The sequence below is a fragment of the Palaemon carinicauda genome, chromosome 8 (genome assembly GCF_036898095.1).
Source record: "Palaemon carinicauda isolate YSFRI2023 chromosome 8, ASM3689809v2, whole genome shotgun sequence".
In the NCBI taxonomy this organism is placed as follows: Eukaryota; Metazoa; Arthropoda; class Malacostraca; order Decapoda; family Palaemonidae; genus Palaemon; species Palaemon carinicauda.
In genome coordinates this window covers 69801846-69821611 of record NC_090732.1, presented here as the reverse complement: position 1 = coordinate 69821611, position 19766 = coordinate 69801846, and the positions used below count along the sequence as shown (strand labels likewise).

At 37.0% G+C, this 19766-nt stretch overlaps 1 protein-coding gene across 1 annotated transcript in view; it reads right to left on the bottom strand.

Annotated features, from left to right (window-relative positions):
• The window catches only part of LOC137645276 (A-type potassium channel modulatory protein DPP6-like), a 631048-nt gene that overhangs the window by 138683 nt on the left and 472599 nt on the right, over positions 1 to 19766 (bottom strand). Inside the window, exons 6-7 of the mRNA XM_068378094.1 lie at positions 12755 to 12969; positions 9553 to 9704 (exon numbers count right to left, since the gene is read on the bottom strand). Coding sequence (XP_068234195.1) covers positions 9553 to 9704; positions 12755 to 12969 — 367 coding nt within the window. The remainder of the gene's footprint in view (positions 1 to 9552; positions 9705 to 12754; positions 12970 to 19766) is intronic.

Below are 19766 nucleotides of genomic sequence, written 5' to 3'. Positions count from 1 at the left end.
CTTCGAGAGTTGCCGGGGTCCCCCTCCAAGCATGGGGTCTACCACCACATCAACACAACGCGACCTCCCACGCGCGCCAAGTTCCGCCGCTTCCTACCGCAGAAGCTGAGAGATGCTAAGTGAGCCTTCAAAGACATGGAATGGATGGGCATGTGCAAGAAGGCGTCCAGTCCTTGGGCATCTCCTCTCCACATGGTGAAGAAACCGGACGGGACATGGAGACCCTGCGGTGACTACCGGCACCTTAACCTCATCACAACGCCAGACCACGACCCTCTGCCGAACATGCAAGACCTCACCAGCGCCCTCCATGGGCCAAAAACTTTTACTAAAATAGACCTTCTTAAGTCATACTTTCAGGTTCCTGTGTTCCAAGAGGACATGCCTAAGACCGCCATCATAATGCCGTTCGGCTCCTACACCTTCTCATATTCAACCTTCGGCGTACACAACGCTGGGGCTACGTTCCAGCAATTGATGGACAGCATCCTGGGGGATCGGCCGTTCTGTGCCTGCTATGTGTACGACATCTTAATCTTCTCCAGGACGAAAGAGGAATACTAGAGACACGTCCATGCCGTGCTGAAACGCCTTTAGGAGAGTAGTTTGATCGTGCTATTCGACAAGTGCACATTCAGTGCCGAGAGGGTGGACTTCCTTGGACATCAAATATCCGCAGCGGGCGTGAAGCCCACATCGACCAAGGTTGACTCCGTGAAAACTTTCCCAACCCCAACGATCATCCGGCACTTTCAGGAGTTTTTGGAGATGGTAAACTACTACCGTCGCTTCATCCCTAACATCGCCCACATCCTGATTCCCCTCAACGACGTCCTGAAGGGAAAAGCCAAGAAGCTCGTCTGGGGTCCCCTGCAGCAACGCGCCTTCGACAGGACAAAGGCTGCCCTCGCCGAAGCCCCCACCCTGGTGTACCATGACAACAGCGCCCCCCTGAAGTTGACTATCGATGCCAGCAACGCTGTCTGCGTTGCGGTCCTCGAACAGATCGTCAACTGTTACCCACAGCCCTTGGCCTTCTTCAGCAAGAAACTCAAACCTGCAGAAACCAGGGAGCTCCTCGCCGTCTACCTTGCCGTCCGCCACTTCAAATACATGCTTGAAGGTACCTCTTTCACCATCATGACGAACCTCCATCCCCTGATCCACACTTTCACGAAGTCTTCAGATGCATGGTCCTCTCGCCATCAACGACACCTGGTAGCCATCGCAGAATTCAGCTGCACTATTAGCTACGTACCGAGGAAGAAGAACCCCGTCGCCCACGCCCTCTCCAGGATGGAGATCAACGCAGTCCACCTAGCGATTGACTACGCCAACCTCTCCGTAGAACAGCTGAGCGACCCAGAGGCACAAGACTATCGTACGACAACATCAACGCTTCAGATGAAGGACATTCCCCTCGGCCCGGCCAGGGAAACCATCTTCCTCAACACCAGCACAGGGTGCCCACGCCCATGGATTCCTGCTTCCTGTAGAAGGAAGATCTTCAACGTCATACACGGATTATCATACCCCTCAGGTCACGCTACGGCCCATCTACTATCTGAGAAATTCATCTGGCCAGGCATCAAGAAAGACGCCAGTAAGTGGGTGAGAACATGCATTAACTGCGAGACGAGTAAGGTCAACCGCCATACTGAGTCGGCATTTGGCGATTTTCCCCAACCCAAGAGATGATTCGGACACATCCACGTGGATGTCGTGGGACCTCTGCCGCCTTCAAGTTCTGCAAGATATCTCCTGACGATCATTGATCGCTCCACTAGATGGTTAGAAGCGTCTCAGATGTCTGAAGCAACCACCCATGCCTGCGCCGAAGCTCTCCTGTCGAGTTGGATCAGCCTTTTCGGTGTTCCCGGCGATATCACAACGGACCGAGGTTCTGTAATCTTGTCAGAGATCTGGTTCTCTCTGGCAAACCTGATGGGAACGACACTCCACAGCAGCAAACAGCATGCTCGAGAGAACTCATCGCACTCTCAAGGCACCCCTGATGGCGAGATGTACGGACGAACATTGGAAAGCGCAACTCCCATGGGTCCTCCTTGGCCTTCGCACCGCTCCCCGGGCAGACGGCGAACCTTCTCCTGCGGAGAAGGTCTATTGTGAGGGGCTTATAGTCCCTGGCGATGTCTTCCCTGCAACTACCAACGACACTAAGCTGAATCACCTGAGAGAGATCACTGGGAAATTCAGGCAAATGCCTGAAAACATACAAGGACAGGACCAGACACTTCATGTCCAAGAACCTAGATGACTGCGACTACGTCTTTATCCGGGTCGATGCTCACCGCCAGCCCCTGACTAGACATTATTGCAGAAGACCTTACAAGGTCATCAGAAGGACAGCCAAATCTTTTCTCTTGAACGTCCACGGACAAGAAGATTGAGTGACGATCGACCGATTAAAACCAACGTTCCTTGAAAGCACCGAGAAGATCACCGCGGTCCCTGGTAGACCCAGGATTCCGCCTCAGAACAGATCATCCACCAAGCGGGAAGAAACCACGCAACGACAGAAGAAAACGATACCTCCGAAGCAAAGCAACCTTCCCACCCGTTCAAACATCAAAAGGGAACTACGTCGCCCTCTATGATACAGGGATTAATCGCATCAACTATATCCGATGCCTGGTGTCTAGGGTGGGGGGAGGGGAATACTTGTAAGGACATCGTTTTCCTAGTTGTGTTTCCTTCCCCTGGACGCACTTCTGCAAATTGCAATTTTATTATTTGTTCCACGCAGTGGCTTTTTGTCCCATAATGTTGCGCTCTTTGAGAGCTTTGTTTTAATGTATATAATTGTATATTTCCTTAGGCTACCGCCTTATTATTTGATAATTTGTCTTGAGTAAAAAGCACAATGCGCAGTTTCCCTTCCGGGGCTACTTTTCCGTCTGCACTCTGTAACTTACCGACCGTTGCAAGTTTAGTAAACAGTCAGTCTGTCTCCATTCGTCTTGCTGTCCTCACAAGGCTTAATTGGCTTTTACATATTTCGGGCTGAGTGCGTGGGATTGTGTGTAAATTTTGTAAGTCTCAGGTCACAAGACCATGTGTCGAACCCCACTTCAATAATTTGCTATTGCAGAATACCACGAGTCTAAAGCAACCTTATTTTTATTACTATTTTTTCATTCTTTGATTGGTTCAATTATTTGCTTTTCTTTTTACCACTGTTAAGATGTCCAATTTTCCAAAGTAAATTTTGAATAATATAGTAACTAGAAAAGGTTAATTACTCCTCTTCATATTTTTACTACCTTTATTGATTGATTGTCTATTAAGAATATTCTATCTCGGGACAGCATACCTGATATATTGAAAGAAGTAAGTCTAAATAACTTAGGAGTAATAATGTATTAGCAAGGGATTTAGTATTCATTCTCAGTGCTTTAAAAGTAAAGATCCTTATCTTTAACTTATACTTTACTACAATACATCACTGCTCCCTCCATTGCCATTGTCTCATTAATTTCATACCGTAAAATTTCTGACCAGTATCTCACTGGGGTCCCTGGGACGGAGCCGCGACAGATCCTACGAGTGGGATAGCTTTAGGCCTGACAAAGCTGAAGTAGGATATCAAATTACTTCACGTGTGGAGTTTTCAGATCTCTGGACAAAGTATAGTTTTTTTTTTTTTTTTTTTTTTTTTTTTTTGTAGAGGGAAGGTTTGTAAACTGCATCACCAAAGAATTTACCAGGGTGTTTGTGCCTTTGAGCGTAAGTGCTCCTTTCCTCCGCTGTTGATTTATTGTTGCTTGTTGCAGGGAGTCATTTCCGAAAAATTAAACAGTTCCCACTCAACAACTAAATAAATATATTTCTCCACAATCCTAAATATAGTTATATTTCATGTATGTTGGCTTTCATTTTCATTTGCTGTTAATTTTTTGCTACTGCTTTGTAAACTTTTCAAGTAGATTTTACATAATGTACGCAGTGTTTAATAAATTAACGTAAGATATATATATATATATATATATATATATATATATATATATATATATATATATATATATAGTAGCCACGTTTTGCAAATTTAGCCATTAGATATCATAGGGAGAGGGGTTTATTTCGATTATTTACAGAACATGAATTCTACAGGAATTTGAATAACAGAGTCAAAATAGATTCATATCTTTTGTAATTTCTGTTTGCTGCGTGAACTGTATCAAAATTAAAAGAATATAAGTCCTAATTCTGAAGGAGAAAAATGCACTTATGATATACAATTCATATTTGTTATTCAACAGGTAGAGTTAACTGCATATTGAGGGATAACTCTCTCTCTCTCTCTCTCTCTCTCTCTCTCTCTCTCTCTCTTTATATATATATATATATATATATATATATATATATATATACATACATATATATATATATATATATGTATGTATATATATATATATATATATATGCAGCTGGTCTCCCTATTCACTGATCCATAATGTATGGTCGACAGCTGAAAATAATTACTCAGTTAAGCAGTTCATATGTTTCAAAACACTCACCCTCTAGTTTTAAGCAATTTTCATGTTATTTTACTTTTGTGATAGTTTATCAAACGTTTAATATATCACTAGAAAATTATTTTGTTTCTTTATTTTTATATTTAACTCCTAATGCTTAAAAAATCAATTGTCACAAAAAAATATTTTTCCCTTTTCATATATTCTATTCTCTTCATGATCATAATGTGTACTATTACGGCAGACGAATTACATAACCTCCCGAGCTCCAAAGTCACCTGATTATATTACATAAGTCTATTTCACTTGAAAAATAATACCCAAACTCTGGGAAAATCATGCAACTCCCAGACGGCAATATATAAAAACACTGAATATCCAAAGGTCTCTTACGTACACTCAAAACAAAACAAGAACTTTTCAAAATGACCTCTTACTTCGTTCTTAGCCAGGGGCTACGAGCAAAGCTCTGTTAAGAAATATTGGTGATCAAAATAATGCACACTTTACAAAAATAAATATACTCTATAAATAATTACAACACTAGTGCAAAAACAATTAACACCCAAATTAAATTACCCGAAGTATTAAATCTGAACAAAACCTTTGACTAAGACAATAAAATGTTACCTTAAAAAAAATTATACAATCACTTGTTTCATTGGAAATTAATTTATTAAAAACATCTAATTTTAATAATAAATGAAAATAGTTAAGATTCCAACACTAATGATTGAACACTACGTGGAATTTACATAAATGTAACTGATACACTTACGTGTTTTGGATCACTCGAGGTAACCGAACAGATAACCGAAATAATTACACTTCACTGTTATAACCTAAATCTCACAGGGCCAGATACAAAAATTTATGGCAAAAGTACTTACATTAACACAATACACTTGAAATAACATTCAAAGTTTCATCAACATTTGAACACACTATACATAATATATGTTGGATAGACTTCGTTAATCACATTTGAGAGGGCACACACTTGACGCACTTAAGAGGAGAGAGGCAGACAAACTTTGGCTCTTTCAGAGGGACAGGTTGGATCTCTTCTGCTGCTTACACATTCCTAGGGGCATATATACATTGACCTTATACTTATAGATGATTTTAGGTCAGGGGGTATAGAAGCTTGGGAGGCAGTGCTTACGGCGCCAAAGTTATCAACTAATCAATTAATAGACTAGTTCCAATGCACATGGCGAGGCAACTCTCTCTCAACTAACTCTGCCCACCTCCCTCCTTGAAATAAAAAAAAAGAGTAAATCTATTTCGAGAGTTTTCGTGTACATTCTAACCACGTGCAAATATTAACTCGATGTAATACCTCATAAACATGACGTACGCCCTCTTCTTCATATCTCTTATGGGTCATACAGCATACCTAATCAAGCTTACATAAGACTTCGTAACAAAATACGCGAAATAAGAAGTTAATTCTTAAAAATAATGTATATTTACATATATTGAATTGAAAGAAAAATACAATTGAATGAGCGACAAAAGTCTTATGTAATTTACATACAATTACTTAAACCTACACGAGAGGAACTCACCTCATGAGCTGGCTATACATCTCTCAAATACACAAATGAGATACATAACTAAAATACTCTATACTAGACCAGCTTTGTAAGAGTACATATTCTACTGTATATTACTAAGTTGGGAAAAAACTTACCGAGGTTACCTCCCACAGCCAAAGGAGACTTCTTCAGTGTTTAAGGAGAAGAGAGATTATCCTCTAAATTCTTTTATTTTGCAAAAACAAAAAGGGCAGGTAGAGTTAGGCGCATTAGATATTATCAGTTTATCATTTGTTTAAAGACCTTTTCCTTAAAAAAATGTTTGATGTTACAGTTGCAGATAAGAAAGTTATAAAACTATCAGAAATATTAAATAAGCTCAAACTTAATCATTTCTTAATCTTAATTCTTATTCTTATTTGGAAGAAAACTCTTCAAAGTTAATAAACTGATAATAATGTAACCAGTATCTCTGACCTCCAAATCATTTTTATTCTTAACTAGCGGAAATATTAAGTTATTTTATGTTAGCTCTCAAATCAGCATGGGACACATGCCGGCAGCCTAAGCCTCTCTCTCTCTCTCTCTCTCTCTCTCTCTCTCTCTCTCTGTGTGTGTCTGTCTTTAGTAGTTCTCCCTCCGTTTTCATTTTTTTCAATTCTAATATCTTTACACTCCTCTTGGTTTTTGGAAATAAATGTTTTACAAAAAGAATAGTAGTAAGTACTGTATGTTTGGTAAAGTGAATGGTGAGAGAAAGTGATTACTAGATTATGTATTAGTACTAGTTCATGAGTGTTTGATGAGAAAAGGACTTACTAGTAATATATTTGAACATTATTTTGCTGAAGCAAAGATTAAGGTAGATGGTTGGAAAGGGATTTGTGAAAATCTTGCTGTAAATGAAATTAAGAAAAATAAAGTAAGTTAGATAAAAAGAAAGTGTGAACGTATTACGAGAAAATGGACAAACTGTGTGTCTTAATATTAAAGAAATGGAGTTGAAAAGAGTAGAAAGGAAGTTTGAAAAATCGTATGATATCGACATAGGGAGAGCAGGAAATGTTCGTGAGTATAAGAGTAAAAGAAGACGAAAAAGGAAGTGGTAAGTGGTGGTAAATCAGGAAGTAAAATGTTTAGTGAAAGGAAAAGTATATTGTTTCAAGTGCATTTACATTATAAAAGAAATGGGCATGCGCAGGTAAGCAAGAAAAGGATTAGCGTAGTCATCACAAAAGAGAGAAAAGATGCCTATTAATAAAACAAGAGAGAATTTTAGAAAGGGTGGCATAAAAACTATATTTATAGATATGTAAATCCAGAGGAAAGATAATTAATAAATGGATCGCCATATAAAAGATGCCAGTGGATAGATGCTCAGCGACTTGAATAAAACTCTCGGTTAATGGAGTGAGTATTTTGAATGTTTTTTGAGTGTAGAGTATTTACGTAAAGCGAATAAGAAGTTGAAAAAAGAAAAGATGCCAGGAGTTGATATGATTAGATGTAAGATGTTGCAGTATGGTTGTGATTGTGTGATTTGATGACAAACAAGACTTCAGCTAAGTTTGTTTGGAAGTGGTAAAATTCTAAAGGAATATGTGAGGAATAATTGTTATGCTTTATAAAAGTAAGGGTGACAAAGGTGATCGCAGGACTTTGAAGTAACAACATTCTCCAGTATACCAAGGAAGGTGTTTGGTAAGATAGTAGCTGAAGAAATAAGACTGGCAACAAAGAGGCTGACATGGGAGTAATAATTGGAGGTTTAGACAGGAAAGATGGTACGTGGACCAAATGTTGGTTTAGACGAGGAAGAGAGTGTGTGGATTATGTGTAGTTTTAGACAAGATAGAAAGCATGTGGAAAAAGTGTGGTTTTACTCAAGAAGGACGGTGTGTTTGTTATGATATAGCTATGTGTGAAGATATATGTGGTATACATGTATTACGAAAAACCTTATGATCATAAACATTGTTAAAACCAGCTGAAAGATTTATGAGTTAATAATTTCTTTTGTGATTGTAGGTATGGAAGTAACTGGTTTGGTGGGAAAGTAGGTCTGGGATAAGGATGTATTAGGACTCCATGTCTCTCCAGCATCCTTATGTATGGAACGATGGGAGAAGTCAGGAAAAGGTTAGCTAGGGAGTAGTCAAATGGTAGATAGGAAAATGTATTTTTAATGGATTGTGCAATGACTAATGTTTACATTTTATACTGTGCAATTGGGGAAAGTAAAGACATACTGTAAAAGCTGGTAAAAAGAAGAGAAAGTTAAGAGAAAATGTTAGCAAGAATAAAGTAATGAGGTAAAGAATGTTAATATGGATGATGGAAGAAGAGTAGTCGCCGAATGATGCGAGTATCTGTGAGCAAATATAACTGATTATATAGATATGTTTAAGTATGTATCTTCTTTTGCTTTTTTTTTGTTTTGGCCGAATCAGACAGACTTTATTTAAAATCCTAGTTCAGCTCATCTATTTTTTTCTTCAATTGTTCTTAATGCTGCACCATTTCTTGTAAATAATTTTATTTCTATGATTTCATAGTCTCACGGCATAAGTTTCATTGATAAACTTTCTTTTTCCTCGTAATGTACCATAATTTCATACATGGATAGGGTTATATGTGGGACAACTTTATGTATATTGTATTATAAAACTTGTGAAAAGGGCTTATTTTTTTCATACATGATGTAGAAATATAACAATGAATATTTTCATGTATGCTAATGTAAAAATAAAATAATTTGTAACCGAAATATCGCTGTGTTCTAGAACGAGAGTTCTTGTATATAATTCTTCGGCGCAAGCCGTCTGATAGGCGAGAATTATACAGGATGATTTGAGAGTAGGTCCCTGGCGTAGAGTTGTTGTGTAATCATAACCTTGAACACTCCGGAATTCTCTAGAGAAAATGGATCGCGATATACAATAAAAGGACAGGGGAGGCTAAAGAGAGGGCAGATTAGACCTGAACACCGCTGTTGTTTGGAGACATTTTTATCAGCTACACCCACTGTGACTGAAATATAGCGACTGCATACAAAAATAGAATATCTTAAAAAAGACAAAGAAGTTGGATATTCATCATCAGTATTTCAGTTCCTGCATTTTAACTTTTATATTCAAAACTAAGCAACGTCATCTGTCTACTCAAGACAGACTACTTTTTCGTAAGAACTTGTGTATATTATTAATTAGTTTCGTGTGCTGTGAGTATTCTGTGGATCTTGTATAATACTGTAAATAATAGTCATCATTTTCATTTGCTTTTAACGTCTTGCTATTGTTTTGTAACTTTTATGTAGATTTTACATAATCTACGTTGTGTGAAATAGGTGCATAGGAAATGATAAAATAGACAGCTATCGACACAAAAATTAAAAAAGGTCAAGAAATTCAGCGGCTGTTTTTACACGGAACAAAAGACATAAATCCTGGCCTACAGAATACATTACCACTTGATTTAAAAGATTAACTCGATTGTTAAGTCTGTGACTGCCTTACCTTTGGGTATCTCACTTTTCGGATGGTTGAGTACTGTTCTGTGTAAATAGGTATCTTCGCTTCGTGAACCCTTGAATCATTAAACGTTGCATAACAAAGGCGTCTTCCTTCGTTGCTCGGCCACATGGCAGAAACCGAATGTAGAACATAATCTGGAAAAAATGAAAAAAAAGAAGAAAAATTAAGTAAATAAATTTAGATAATATTAAGGCTTAATATCAAAATACACGACCAATATTAAGGAAATTAGGAGGAAAAAGAAAAATCGGGGGAAATATGATTATCTGGAAAAAAAAAAAAAAAACCACACACACCTGGAGCACTCATTCGTTTTTTTATAATTTGCACATACCGTAATTATCACTTTAAAAATGTATCATTTAGTCACTACCTATAAAAAAAGATAATGAAATAAGAGAAAAGACAAATTTGGAAAATAAAGTCTGTTGAAGAAAAAATAAGAAATGATGACAGAATTAATAAAAACTTTTTTTTTAAGTTGAAAAATTTTTAAATGTTAAATAAGAACAAAATATAAACAATGGAAGTTATATGTATATGAAATGAAAGGAAATGATGAGAGATGCAAAAATACAAGAGTAGAATAATAAAGAGGAAAACAGGTAAATGGTGGAATATGGTTCAAAATTTTCCGCTGTATTCCGTTAACGCGGAGAGTAGAAAACGAGAGATTAGTGAATAAGGAGAAACTAGGAGTTACAAAGAGTTAAAAGGAGTTTGGATGTCTCAAAGTCTTTTTTGTCCATCCACAATGAACCCATTTGCTCTTGGATAGAACTAATTAATTTAAATGTTTAGAGATTCTATAATCTTGTCTAACTTATTCCTGAATATGTTTACTGTGTCACCGTTACTACTTCCGCTGGAAGTCTGTTCCATGTATTTTTTACTTTGTATGCAAAGAATTTACCATTCTGAGTGGTGTTGTATCTTTTCAATTCCATTTTGTATCCGTTATTACCTCTGGACTGATTTGTGTTGAGTGTGAAAAGGTTAATGCAGTTCACATTTGTTGCTTTAATAATTTTGAGTCTCTATTAGCTCTTCCCTTAGTCGTCGAGGTTATAGATCAAATAAGTTCAAACGTTCCATTTTCTATCTATATCCAAATTGTCTTAGTGTTGGGACTATTTTGGTGGCCCTTGCTTGTACTTCTTCCAGTCTGTCCATATCCTACTGAATATTTGGAGCCTAGAATTGAACTCCATACTCTAGATGTGGTTGAACTAATGATGTGTACAACGGCAGTATAATGTCTTTGTTTCTGTATTTGAATTGTTCCTTTTATATAACTTATTGGTTTCAGTGCTTTCTTTTCAATTGCTCTGTTTGGTGAACTTCAAAGCTTTGCTAATAATAATGCCAGTAGCTTCCATTTAGTCCACACTTTCTATTTCATTACCCAGCTGTTTGTTGGTTACTATAGTTACTATAACTGTCTATTTCTGGATCATTCTCCCAATTTATCTAAATCCTCTCTTAAGGCTTCTACATCTTCTGAGTTCTCGACGTTTATGCCTAGTTTAGTATTGTCGGCAAATTTGGATATTCTGTATCGTTAATGTAAATCAGAAATAGTAATGGGCTTAGAATAGATCCTTGAGGTACTCCACTTGTAACAGCTTCCTACTCTGTGTCTTCTTCATTGATTACAACTCTCTGTTTCATTTTTGTCAAAAGTCTTTTGAAAATCTAGGTATATGATATCTATTGCCATGCTTTTGTCATGATATGCTAAACATGTGGAAAAATTCCAACAGATTTGTCATATAGGATCTCTTTTGTCTAAAACCATGTTGGCTGTCTGTCAGGAGATTGCTTTTCCTTATATGTTCAACTATTGAATCTACTATAATTCATTCAAAAATTTTGCAAAGCACTGAAGTTACAAACGCAGGTCTGTAATTGACAGGTTCTTCTTTTGGTCCCGTCTTGCAGACTGGAGGAACATTGCCAGGTTTCCTTTCTAGTGGTGCCTTTTTTTTCGTTTGCTTCCTTTTGGAACATTTGGTAAATGTGTAGGGTTATCTCTTCTTCTAAGGTCTGTAATCTCTCTTGGATGAATATCATTTGGGCCCGGTGCCTTAGACTTACTGAGTCCCTTTATTTTGTTTTTTACAAATTCCATTGTAAAAATTATTCTGATTAGTGGTTGTGGTCCCTCATATTTGTTAAATGGCTCGGGGATGGTTGTTGATTCTTCCCCAGTCAATAAAGCTGTGAAATATGCATTTATTAGTTTGGCTTTTTCAAAATCTCTTATCATAAGATCACTCTCTGAGTCTCTTAGTGTACTAATGCAGTTTCTAATTGTTTTTTTACTGTTTACATATGCAAAGAAATTCTTTCAGGATTTCTTTACTAGCTGAAGAAATACTGTTCTATTCATTGATCTTGGGATTACTAACTAGTTTACCTATATTCCTGTTTAACTTTTTGTGTTCGGGAATTTCAAAGAAGTGATGGCTGTGGACAAAGTGATTTATGTTTCCTGCCTTTGCTTCTTATTGCAGTGCCTATTATTTTGTTGAACCATTTGAGTTATGGAGTTCCATTTGGTAAAATATTTCTATGCGTACACATATAGGCCTTTTTTTCTTTGTATTTTTCTTAAAGGGAGTCCTAGGTGTATCTATGTTCATTATTTCGTCGTATTTTAAATTCTTCGTGCATTCCTTCAGCTTTATCCAGTTACTTTATCAGTAGTCTATTTTTATTTTTTAATAATTTTTTTTTTTATTTTAGATGAGGAATATTAACCTTAAATGTAACTATTCTGTTGTCACTTTTGCCAATATTTTCGCCCACTGAGACACGGGATATATTATTTTTCTTCTGTTGTTAGCACAATATCAAGTACTGTAAGTCGTTTCCCGTAGTTGGTCATTCGTCCCACTGATGGAGGAATTAATTGTTGACAAATTATAGTAGCATATGTCCCTCTGTGTATGATGTAGAATTCACACTATCCCAGTTTACTGCTGCATTGAAGTTTCCCTTTAAGACAGCTAACTAATTTTTTACTTGTTGCCCCAGTTGTCTATGCAGCTCTTCGTCCTGTTCATGTGATAGAAAAAGATATCGGAACAGAATAGCCTTAATACTTATCTACGAGTGCAATTGAGACTTGTATTTTTTGTGTGCAAAAAATGCACAAAAACTAAAGTATAGTAACCCATACCTTGGTAGAGATAATCAGTAATTCCATTATAAATAGCGTGGTGCTCTCCAGTGGTAGTGATTCTTATAGCAACTGGAGACGTCGGCGATTTCTTTATATATATGTCATTTTCATGGACCATCACTAGGGAACCTTCGGCCCCAGGTATCCATGCCACGTGCTGTAATTCAAGATGGCCGTTGGGCGTTGGGAAAGGAGTCACTAGCCCAACATGTCTGAAAAAAGAATGGAACATTAATCCTTGATAATTAACACTTCTTAGAAGAGAATGGAGATAACCATTGTCTATAAGCCTAGACGAGAAATGAAAATACAATACCTCAATTCACATATCAGAATTGCGATTCACATATCAATTCACATATCATAATCGTTTCACCCACCGTCAAAGAAGAGGAAAGATAACTTTACTCATAAGCTTGTATGAGATAAAAAAAAAATGCTTTCAAAAAGTTAGGAAGGGAAGAAGACCCGGCGATATACTAATATTTGAGAATAGAAATAAAACCTTTCACTCAACATATACACAAAGTTCTGGCTCAAGCTAAGAAACGGTTATGGAAATGAGAACAAAAAAGTTGCACGAGTACTTATCTTTATAAAAGAAATTTCATAACGTGATGTGAATGAATTACCTTAAATGGTCTATGTTTTTCTTATGATTACTCTTTATTAACTTAATAAAAGGGGATTTTTAACTCTGTACGTCGTACAAGATTATCTTCTCTCACCACCAGCCAATTACGGTAAAGTATCTAAAATTACCACATCCATGCACACACACTCACACATACACACACACGTACACAAACTAACACACACACATGCACATACACATAAACACACACGCACACGCACACACACACACACATATATATATATATATATATATATGTATATATATATATATATATATACATACATATATATAATTTATATATATATGTATATATATATATATATATATATTCTATCTATCTATCTATCTATCTATCTATCTATATATATATATATATATACACACACACATATATATATATATATATATATATGATGGCTGGAGAATTATATAAACTCCAGAGCTCCAAATTCACCTATTTATTCTAACATAAATCTGTTACACTTGAATAATACCCGAGCTCTGAGAATATCTTATAACTCCCAGACGGCAATACATATGAACACTGAATATCCAGAGGCCTCTTACGTACACTCAAAACAAAACTGGAGGATTATTTTATAAGAATTATTAAAAAACAACCTCTTACTTTGGTTCTAGTCAGGGATACGAACAAGCACTATTAAGAAATGTTGGTGATCGAAATAATACATACTTTACAAAAATAAATATATTCTATAAAAAGTTACAATAACAATACCAAATAATTACCATCAAAACTAAATTACAAAAGAAATTATACAATCACTTGCTTCACTGGAAATTAATTTATAAGAATATTTATTTGATAATTAATGAAAATAGTTACAACTTCAACACTTTAATGATTAAACCCTTAATGAAATTTACATAACTGTAGCTGATACACTTACTTCTTTTGGTTCACACTAGGTTTCCCAACAAATAACCAAATAAATACACTTCACAGTTTTAACATAAACCTCAGAGGGCCAGTTACAAAAATTCATATGACACAGTACTTACACTTGATTTGCCATTTAATAAATTCCACCAAAGTTTGAGCAACACTATACACAATATACGTTGAAATCAAAACATATTCACTTTTGCAAGGGCACACACTTAAGAGGAGAGAGGGCAGACGAACTTTGGCTCTTTCAATTATATAGGCTGGGTCTCTTCTGCAGCTATATATATTGACTTACTTAATTCCAGAATCTTCCAGTCCGGCCTACTGGAAGCATGGGGGGGCGGGGCAGGCTTACAATGCCAAACTTGCCTACTAGTCAAGTAGCAGACAAGTTCTATAGTTAATGGTGAGTCAACTCTCTCTCTCAACTATTTCCGCCCACCTACTATTCGAAATCTTAAAAAAAAGAGTAAATCTATTTCGAGATATTTCATGCACATTTTAACCACGTGAAAACATGATGTAACACCTCGGGTTCATTCCTAGTATGTGTCGTACAGCATGCCTAAACGAGGATACATAAGACTTCGTAATAAAATACGTGAAATAAAAAATTAATTCATTAATATAAGCTTTTTTTACATATACTGAATTGAATTAAAAATACAATTAAATGAATGATGAAAGTCTTATGTAATTTACTTGCCTTTACTTAAACCTACATGAGAGGAACACATCTTATGAGCTGGCTCATAAGACCTCTTAAATACACAAATAAAATATATGAATAAAATATTTACTCTATACTAGACCAGCTTCGTAAGATAGCTTCCCCCAAAAGATTATTTATTCTGTGCCTGAATCCCCTGATTCAGCCTGAGATAAATAATTTACAACCGCGTTATCTTTACCTGATATATGCTTTACATTAATACAATACAATACAGTTGCAAACATGATGACCACCAAGTTACCCTTTAAATATTATTCTTCATCTTATTTACAAAATTGTGATCCAAGTAAACTGTAATCTCTGCATTCTGTGGTCTATTCACGTAAACTTTGAGTTTGCTTATCGCTGTGACTAACCCTAGCAGTTTCTTTTCACCTGTTGAGTAGGCTGGCTGATGCTTCTTCAGTTTCGATGACATAAAACAAACAGGGTGAAGAGTTCCTTCCTTGTCTTCTTGTAATAAGAAATCTCCAATCCCATTATCTAACACATCCAATTGGATAAGGAATTTCTTGCTGAAATCGAGGGCTCACAGTACTGGATTCGAAGTTAATATGGCGTTCCTTTGACTTTTCATTTTTCTTGGTATTACAATAATCTAGGCAGGTCACTGATCTTCTCCAAAATCCGGAATGGTTCTTGGAACTCGTTGGTGAGAGGAATTCTCCTTATTGATGAGTAAACCAACACCGGTTGTCCTACCGCAAACTGTCTGTTCGTACTCTTCATACCAAAACTTTTCTTCGTTTTTCCTTTACTCGTTTTCATGCCTTCTAGGGAAAATTTCCTTATCTCGCCGATCCCCTTCCTCTAATTCTTGATATTTTCTCCATATGTTTCCTCTCGATCCTTCCCTTTTTCTGCCAACATTTTAACCGGTAAGTTGCTGAATGGTTCTCCTCGTACTTCAATTGGATGTAAGGGAGTTTTATTGATGTACTCATTGGGTTTTCCAGCCATCTGACAAACATGACATGCACAGCAAAACTGGCTCACCTCCTTATGTATGCCAGGCCAAAAAATGTGTTTCATAATCTTCTCCGTCGTCTTCCTTATTCCCATGTTTCCTGTCTCATGTGCTATGGCCATCACCTGTCTTCTGAAGGGTATGGGAATCAATATCTGATGGTATATCCCCCATTCGGCATTCCCAGGGATATTAGCAGGTCTATGTTTCCTCATAAGCAACCCATCCTTAACATAATAACAGATGGGAGACTGCTGCTCCTCCATCCCATCCACCACATGGTACCATAACTCTGTTAACGTTGCATCCTTCCGTTGCAATCCTATCAGTCCTTTCCTTCTCACCTGTCCTACTTCTAATGCTGAGTTTTCAAATTCTTCCAAGTCAATTTCTTCCTTATCTTCATGTTCATTCGTCTGTCGTTCCTCTTCTCTTGGGGTCATTTGGGAGTTCTCCTCTTGAGTACCATCAAGGGAATCCTCTTCTTCCAAAAATAAATCCTCCAAGTTCAATGCTCCCTTGATTTCTCTTTCTTCTTCTGCAGTCACTTTCTTTGTTATACTCCTAGTAGTTGCACAACTAGGAAACAGATATGGGTAGTCCTTCTCAAGTTCAGTCGTAGGGCTATACTTCAATGGTTTCTCTGTTACAATGGGACAAGGCACAAATGGCGCTTCACCAACCTCATTACTCAGCAAGACTTCTACTTCTTCGACAGCCAGTGAATCCTTTACGGCAAAATCAAAATGACCTGTCACCAACTCGCATGACAGTTTCAAACGGTAAATAAGGGTAAATTCCTCACCTCCTATTCCCTTCAAAATGTCCAAGTCTCTTGTGAGAGACTGTTCCACCAATGGGTGTATACCTTGTGTCACTACACTATGGTTACAATCTTTATCATGCAATATGCTTACCGGGGTCTGCTCGCTCCCATCTATTGTGGCTAACATACCTTCATAAATATACGGCTTAAAGGCATCATTGCTGTTTGGGGTTGTCCTGTTTGTCGTGTAAACGTTAGCTGGCTAATTTTCATCGTCGTCCTTTCCCGTTTACTTATTCGTATTCACATTCTGTGAGGTTGGATTATCCTTAACCACTTCTGGGACTGCTTTCAGTTGGTTCGACCAACATTCCTCACTGATATGTCATCTCTTGCCATACTTATTACAGACAATATTAACCTTTGGCCCGTCTTTCACGATACCTAAAGGAGGACGATTCGATGATCGTTGCTGTGGCACTATCACATTCTGCTTTGGAACAGTGCCAGTGGTACTTCTGCTGTAACTATTAAACTTTTTCACATAGAGCTGAACTGGTTTCCATGGTTCGGTGAATACTTGACACTTGGTTGGAACGATGGATGAAGCTTTATACCCGATGAGGGTTTATAATTGATAATATTATAATCTTCACTCAGCGAAGCGGCTTTATCAAGTTTCTTCACCGCTCTCGAATATGTTTAGGAATTCCTCGTAAATACTGTTCCAGTACTATCAATTCTTCTAAATCAGCCATCTCTCTCACATTAGCAGCCTCTAACCGTCTCTTAAAACCTCGTTGTACCTTATAAGCGTAATCCAGGAAAGTCATTTTCTCGTCCTTCCGCAAACTTTGGAATCTTTCATCATAATATTCAGGGGTCATCTGATGCACTTGTAGCACACTCCTTTTCACTTATTGATACTGCTTCCTCTGGTCCTGAGACAAGGCAAGATACACTGTGTTCTTTCCCAATGAGAACACTCTGCAATAACACAGGCCATTCCATCGTTGACGCGATAGTTTAAAAATGATCTAAAAATTTGCCGGGAGCTTATTCTGTGAATTTTGGAATTAACCTGTGCCCATTTGTCACATTAAACACAGGATCGTGTAAAGCAGGGGTCATCTCTGTCTGCGTTGCCGAATTTGCACGAGCATTCAACAGCTCCAACTCCCTCGCAGGTTGTGCAATTTCTCTTGCCTCTTCCTTCTCTTTTTCTTGCCATTCTCTCTCTTTTTCTTCCCATCTTGCAATTTCTCTTGCTTCATCTCTCACTCATTCTTCTCGTTCGGCCATCATCTCCAACTTAATCAAATTCTCTTCTCTCTCTCTTTCTTCTCATCTTGCTTCCATTTTCTTCGCATGTTTTGCGATTTCTCTTGCCTCTTCTCTATCTCTTTCTTTCCGTTCTGCTCATCCTCAACTTAATGAAATTCTCTTCTGGTGCTATTCATCAAATCTTAGCCTCTACATTCCTGTCTGCTTTCATTCCTCCGGTACCTAGGTCAGCTGAGTCTTGCTTCGTTATGATTTTTGCTTCAGCATTATCCAATAGTTGACGAGCTGCTACAATATCTTCTGACAACTTTTTTGAATTTATCAACGCTTCTAAGACTACACACTTGATTTGGGGATTTAATCATTCCACTCGTTGCATGGCCACCATATGCCATTGAAATAGAGAGCCACTGAGCTTTAGTTACATTAGCTTCTGAAAATTCCTGAACAATTGGGTTTTTCAAAAACTCTAGGATATTAAGTTGTGCCATATTGTACTTTACAAAAATCATACCTCTCTAAAGAATATATTCTAACAATACACAAAAACTTATCAACACTAAACTGTTCAAACCTTTAATGAAAACACGGCCATGTTATCACTAATATTTAAAACAGACTCGCTTGATCTCAAGAGTCTGGGCACCAGAAATATATTTTACGGCTGGAGAATTACATAGACTCCCGGGCTCCAAAACTCACCTGTTTATTTCAACATAAATCTGTTACACTTGAATAATACCCGAGCTCAGAAAATATTATATAACTCCCAGACGGCAATATATATGAACATTGAATATCTAAAGGTCTCTTACGTACACTCAAAACAAAACTGGGTGATTACTTTATAAGAACTATTAAAAAACAACGTCTCACTTTGGTTCTAGTCAGAGATATGAGGAAGGTCTGTTAAGAAATGTTAGTGATTAAAATAATACACACTTTACAAAAATAAATATATTTTATAAAAAGTTCCAATAATGATACTAAAGAATTAACACCAAAATTAAATTACTCGAAATATTAAATCTGAACAAAACTTTAGACTAAGACAAAAGAAATTATACAGTCACTTGCTTCACTGAAAATGAATTTATAAAATTATTTGATTTTGATGATAACTGAAAATAGTTAACATTAACACTACAATGAGTAAAAATCTTAATGGAATTTACATAAACGTAACAGATATACTTACGTCTTTTGGCTCACACAAGGTTTCCAAAAAGATAAGCAGAATAATAGTCCTCAATGTTTTAGCCTAAATCACACAGGGCCAGTTACAAAAATTTATATGATACAGTACTTACATTAACACACTACACTTGACTTGCTATTTAATAAATTCTACCAAAGTTTGAATAATACCATACACAACATATGTTGGGTCAAAACCTCTTAACTTTTGAGAGGGCACACCCTTGAGAGGAGAGAGCAGATGAACTTTGGCTCTTTCAATTAGATAGGCTGGGTCTCTTCTGCTGCTTATGGATTCTGAGGATCTATATATATTGACTTACATAATTTCAAAATCTTCCAGTCCGGAGTACTGGAAGTATGGGGAGCAGGCTTACAACGCCAAAGTTGCCAACTAGTCAAGTAGCAGACAAGTTCCAACGTTCATGGTGAGGCAACTCTCTTTCAACTAACTATTTCCAGAAATTTCATGCACATTCTAACCACGTGAAAACATAAAGATGATGTAATACCTC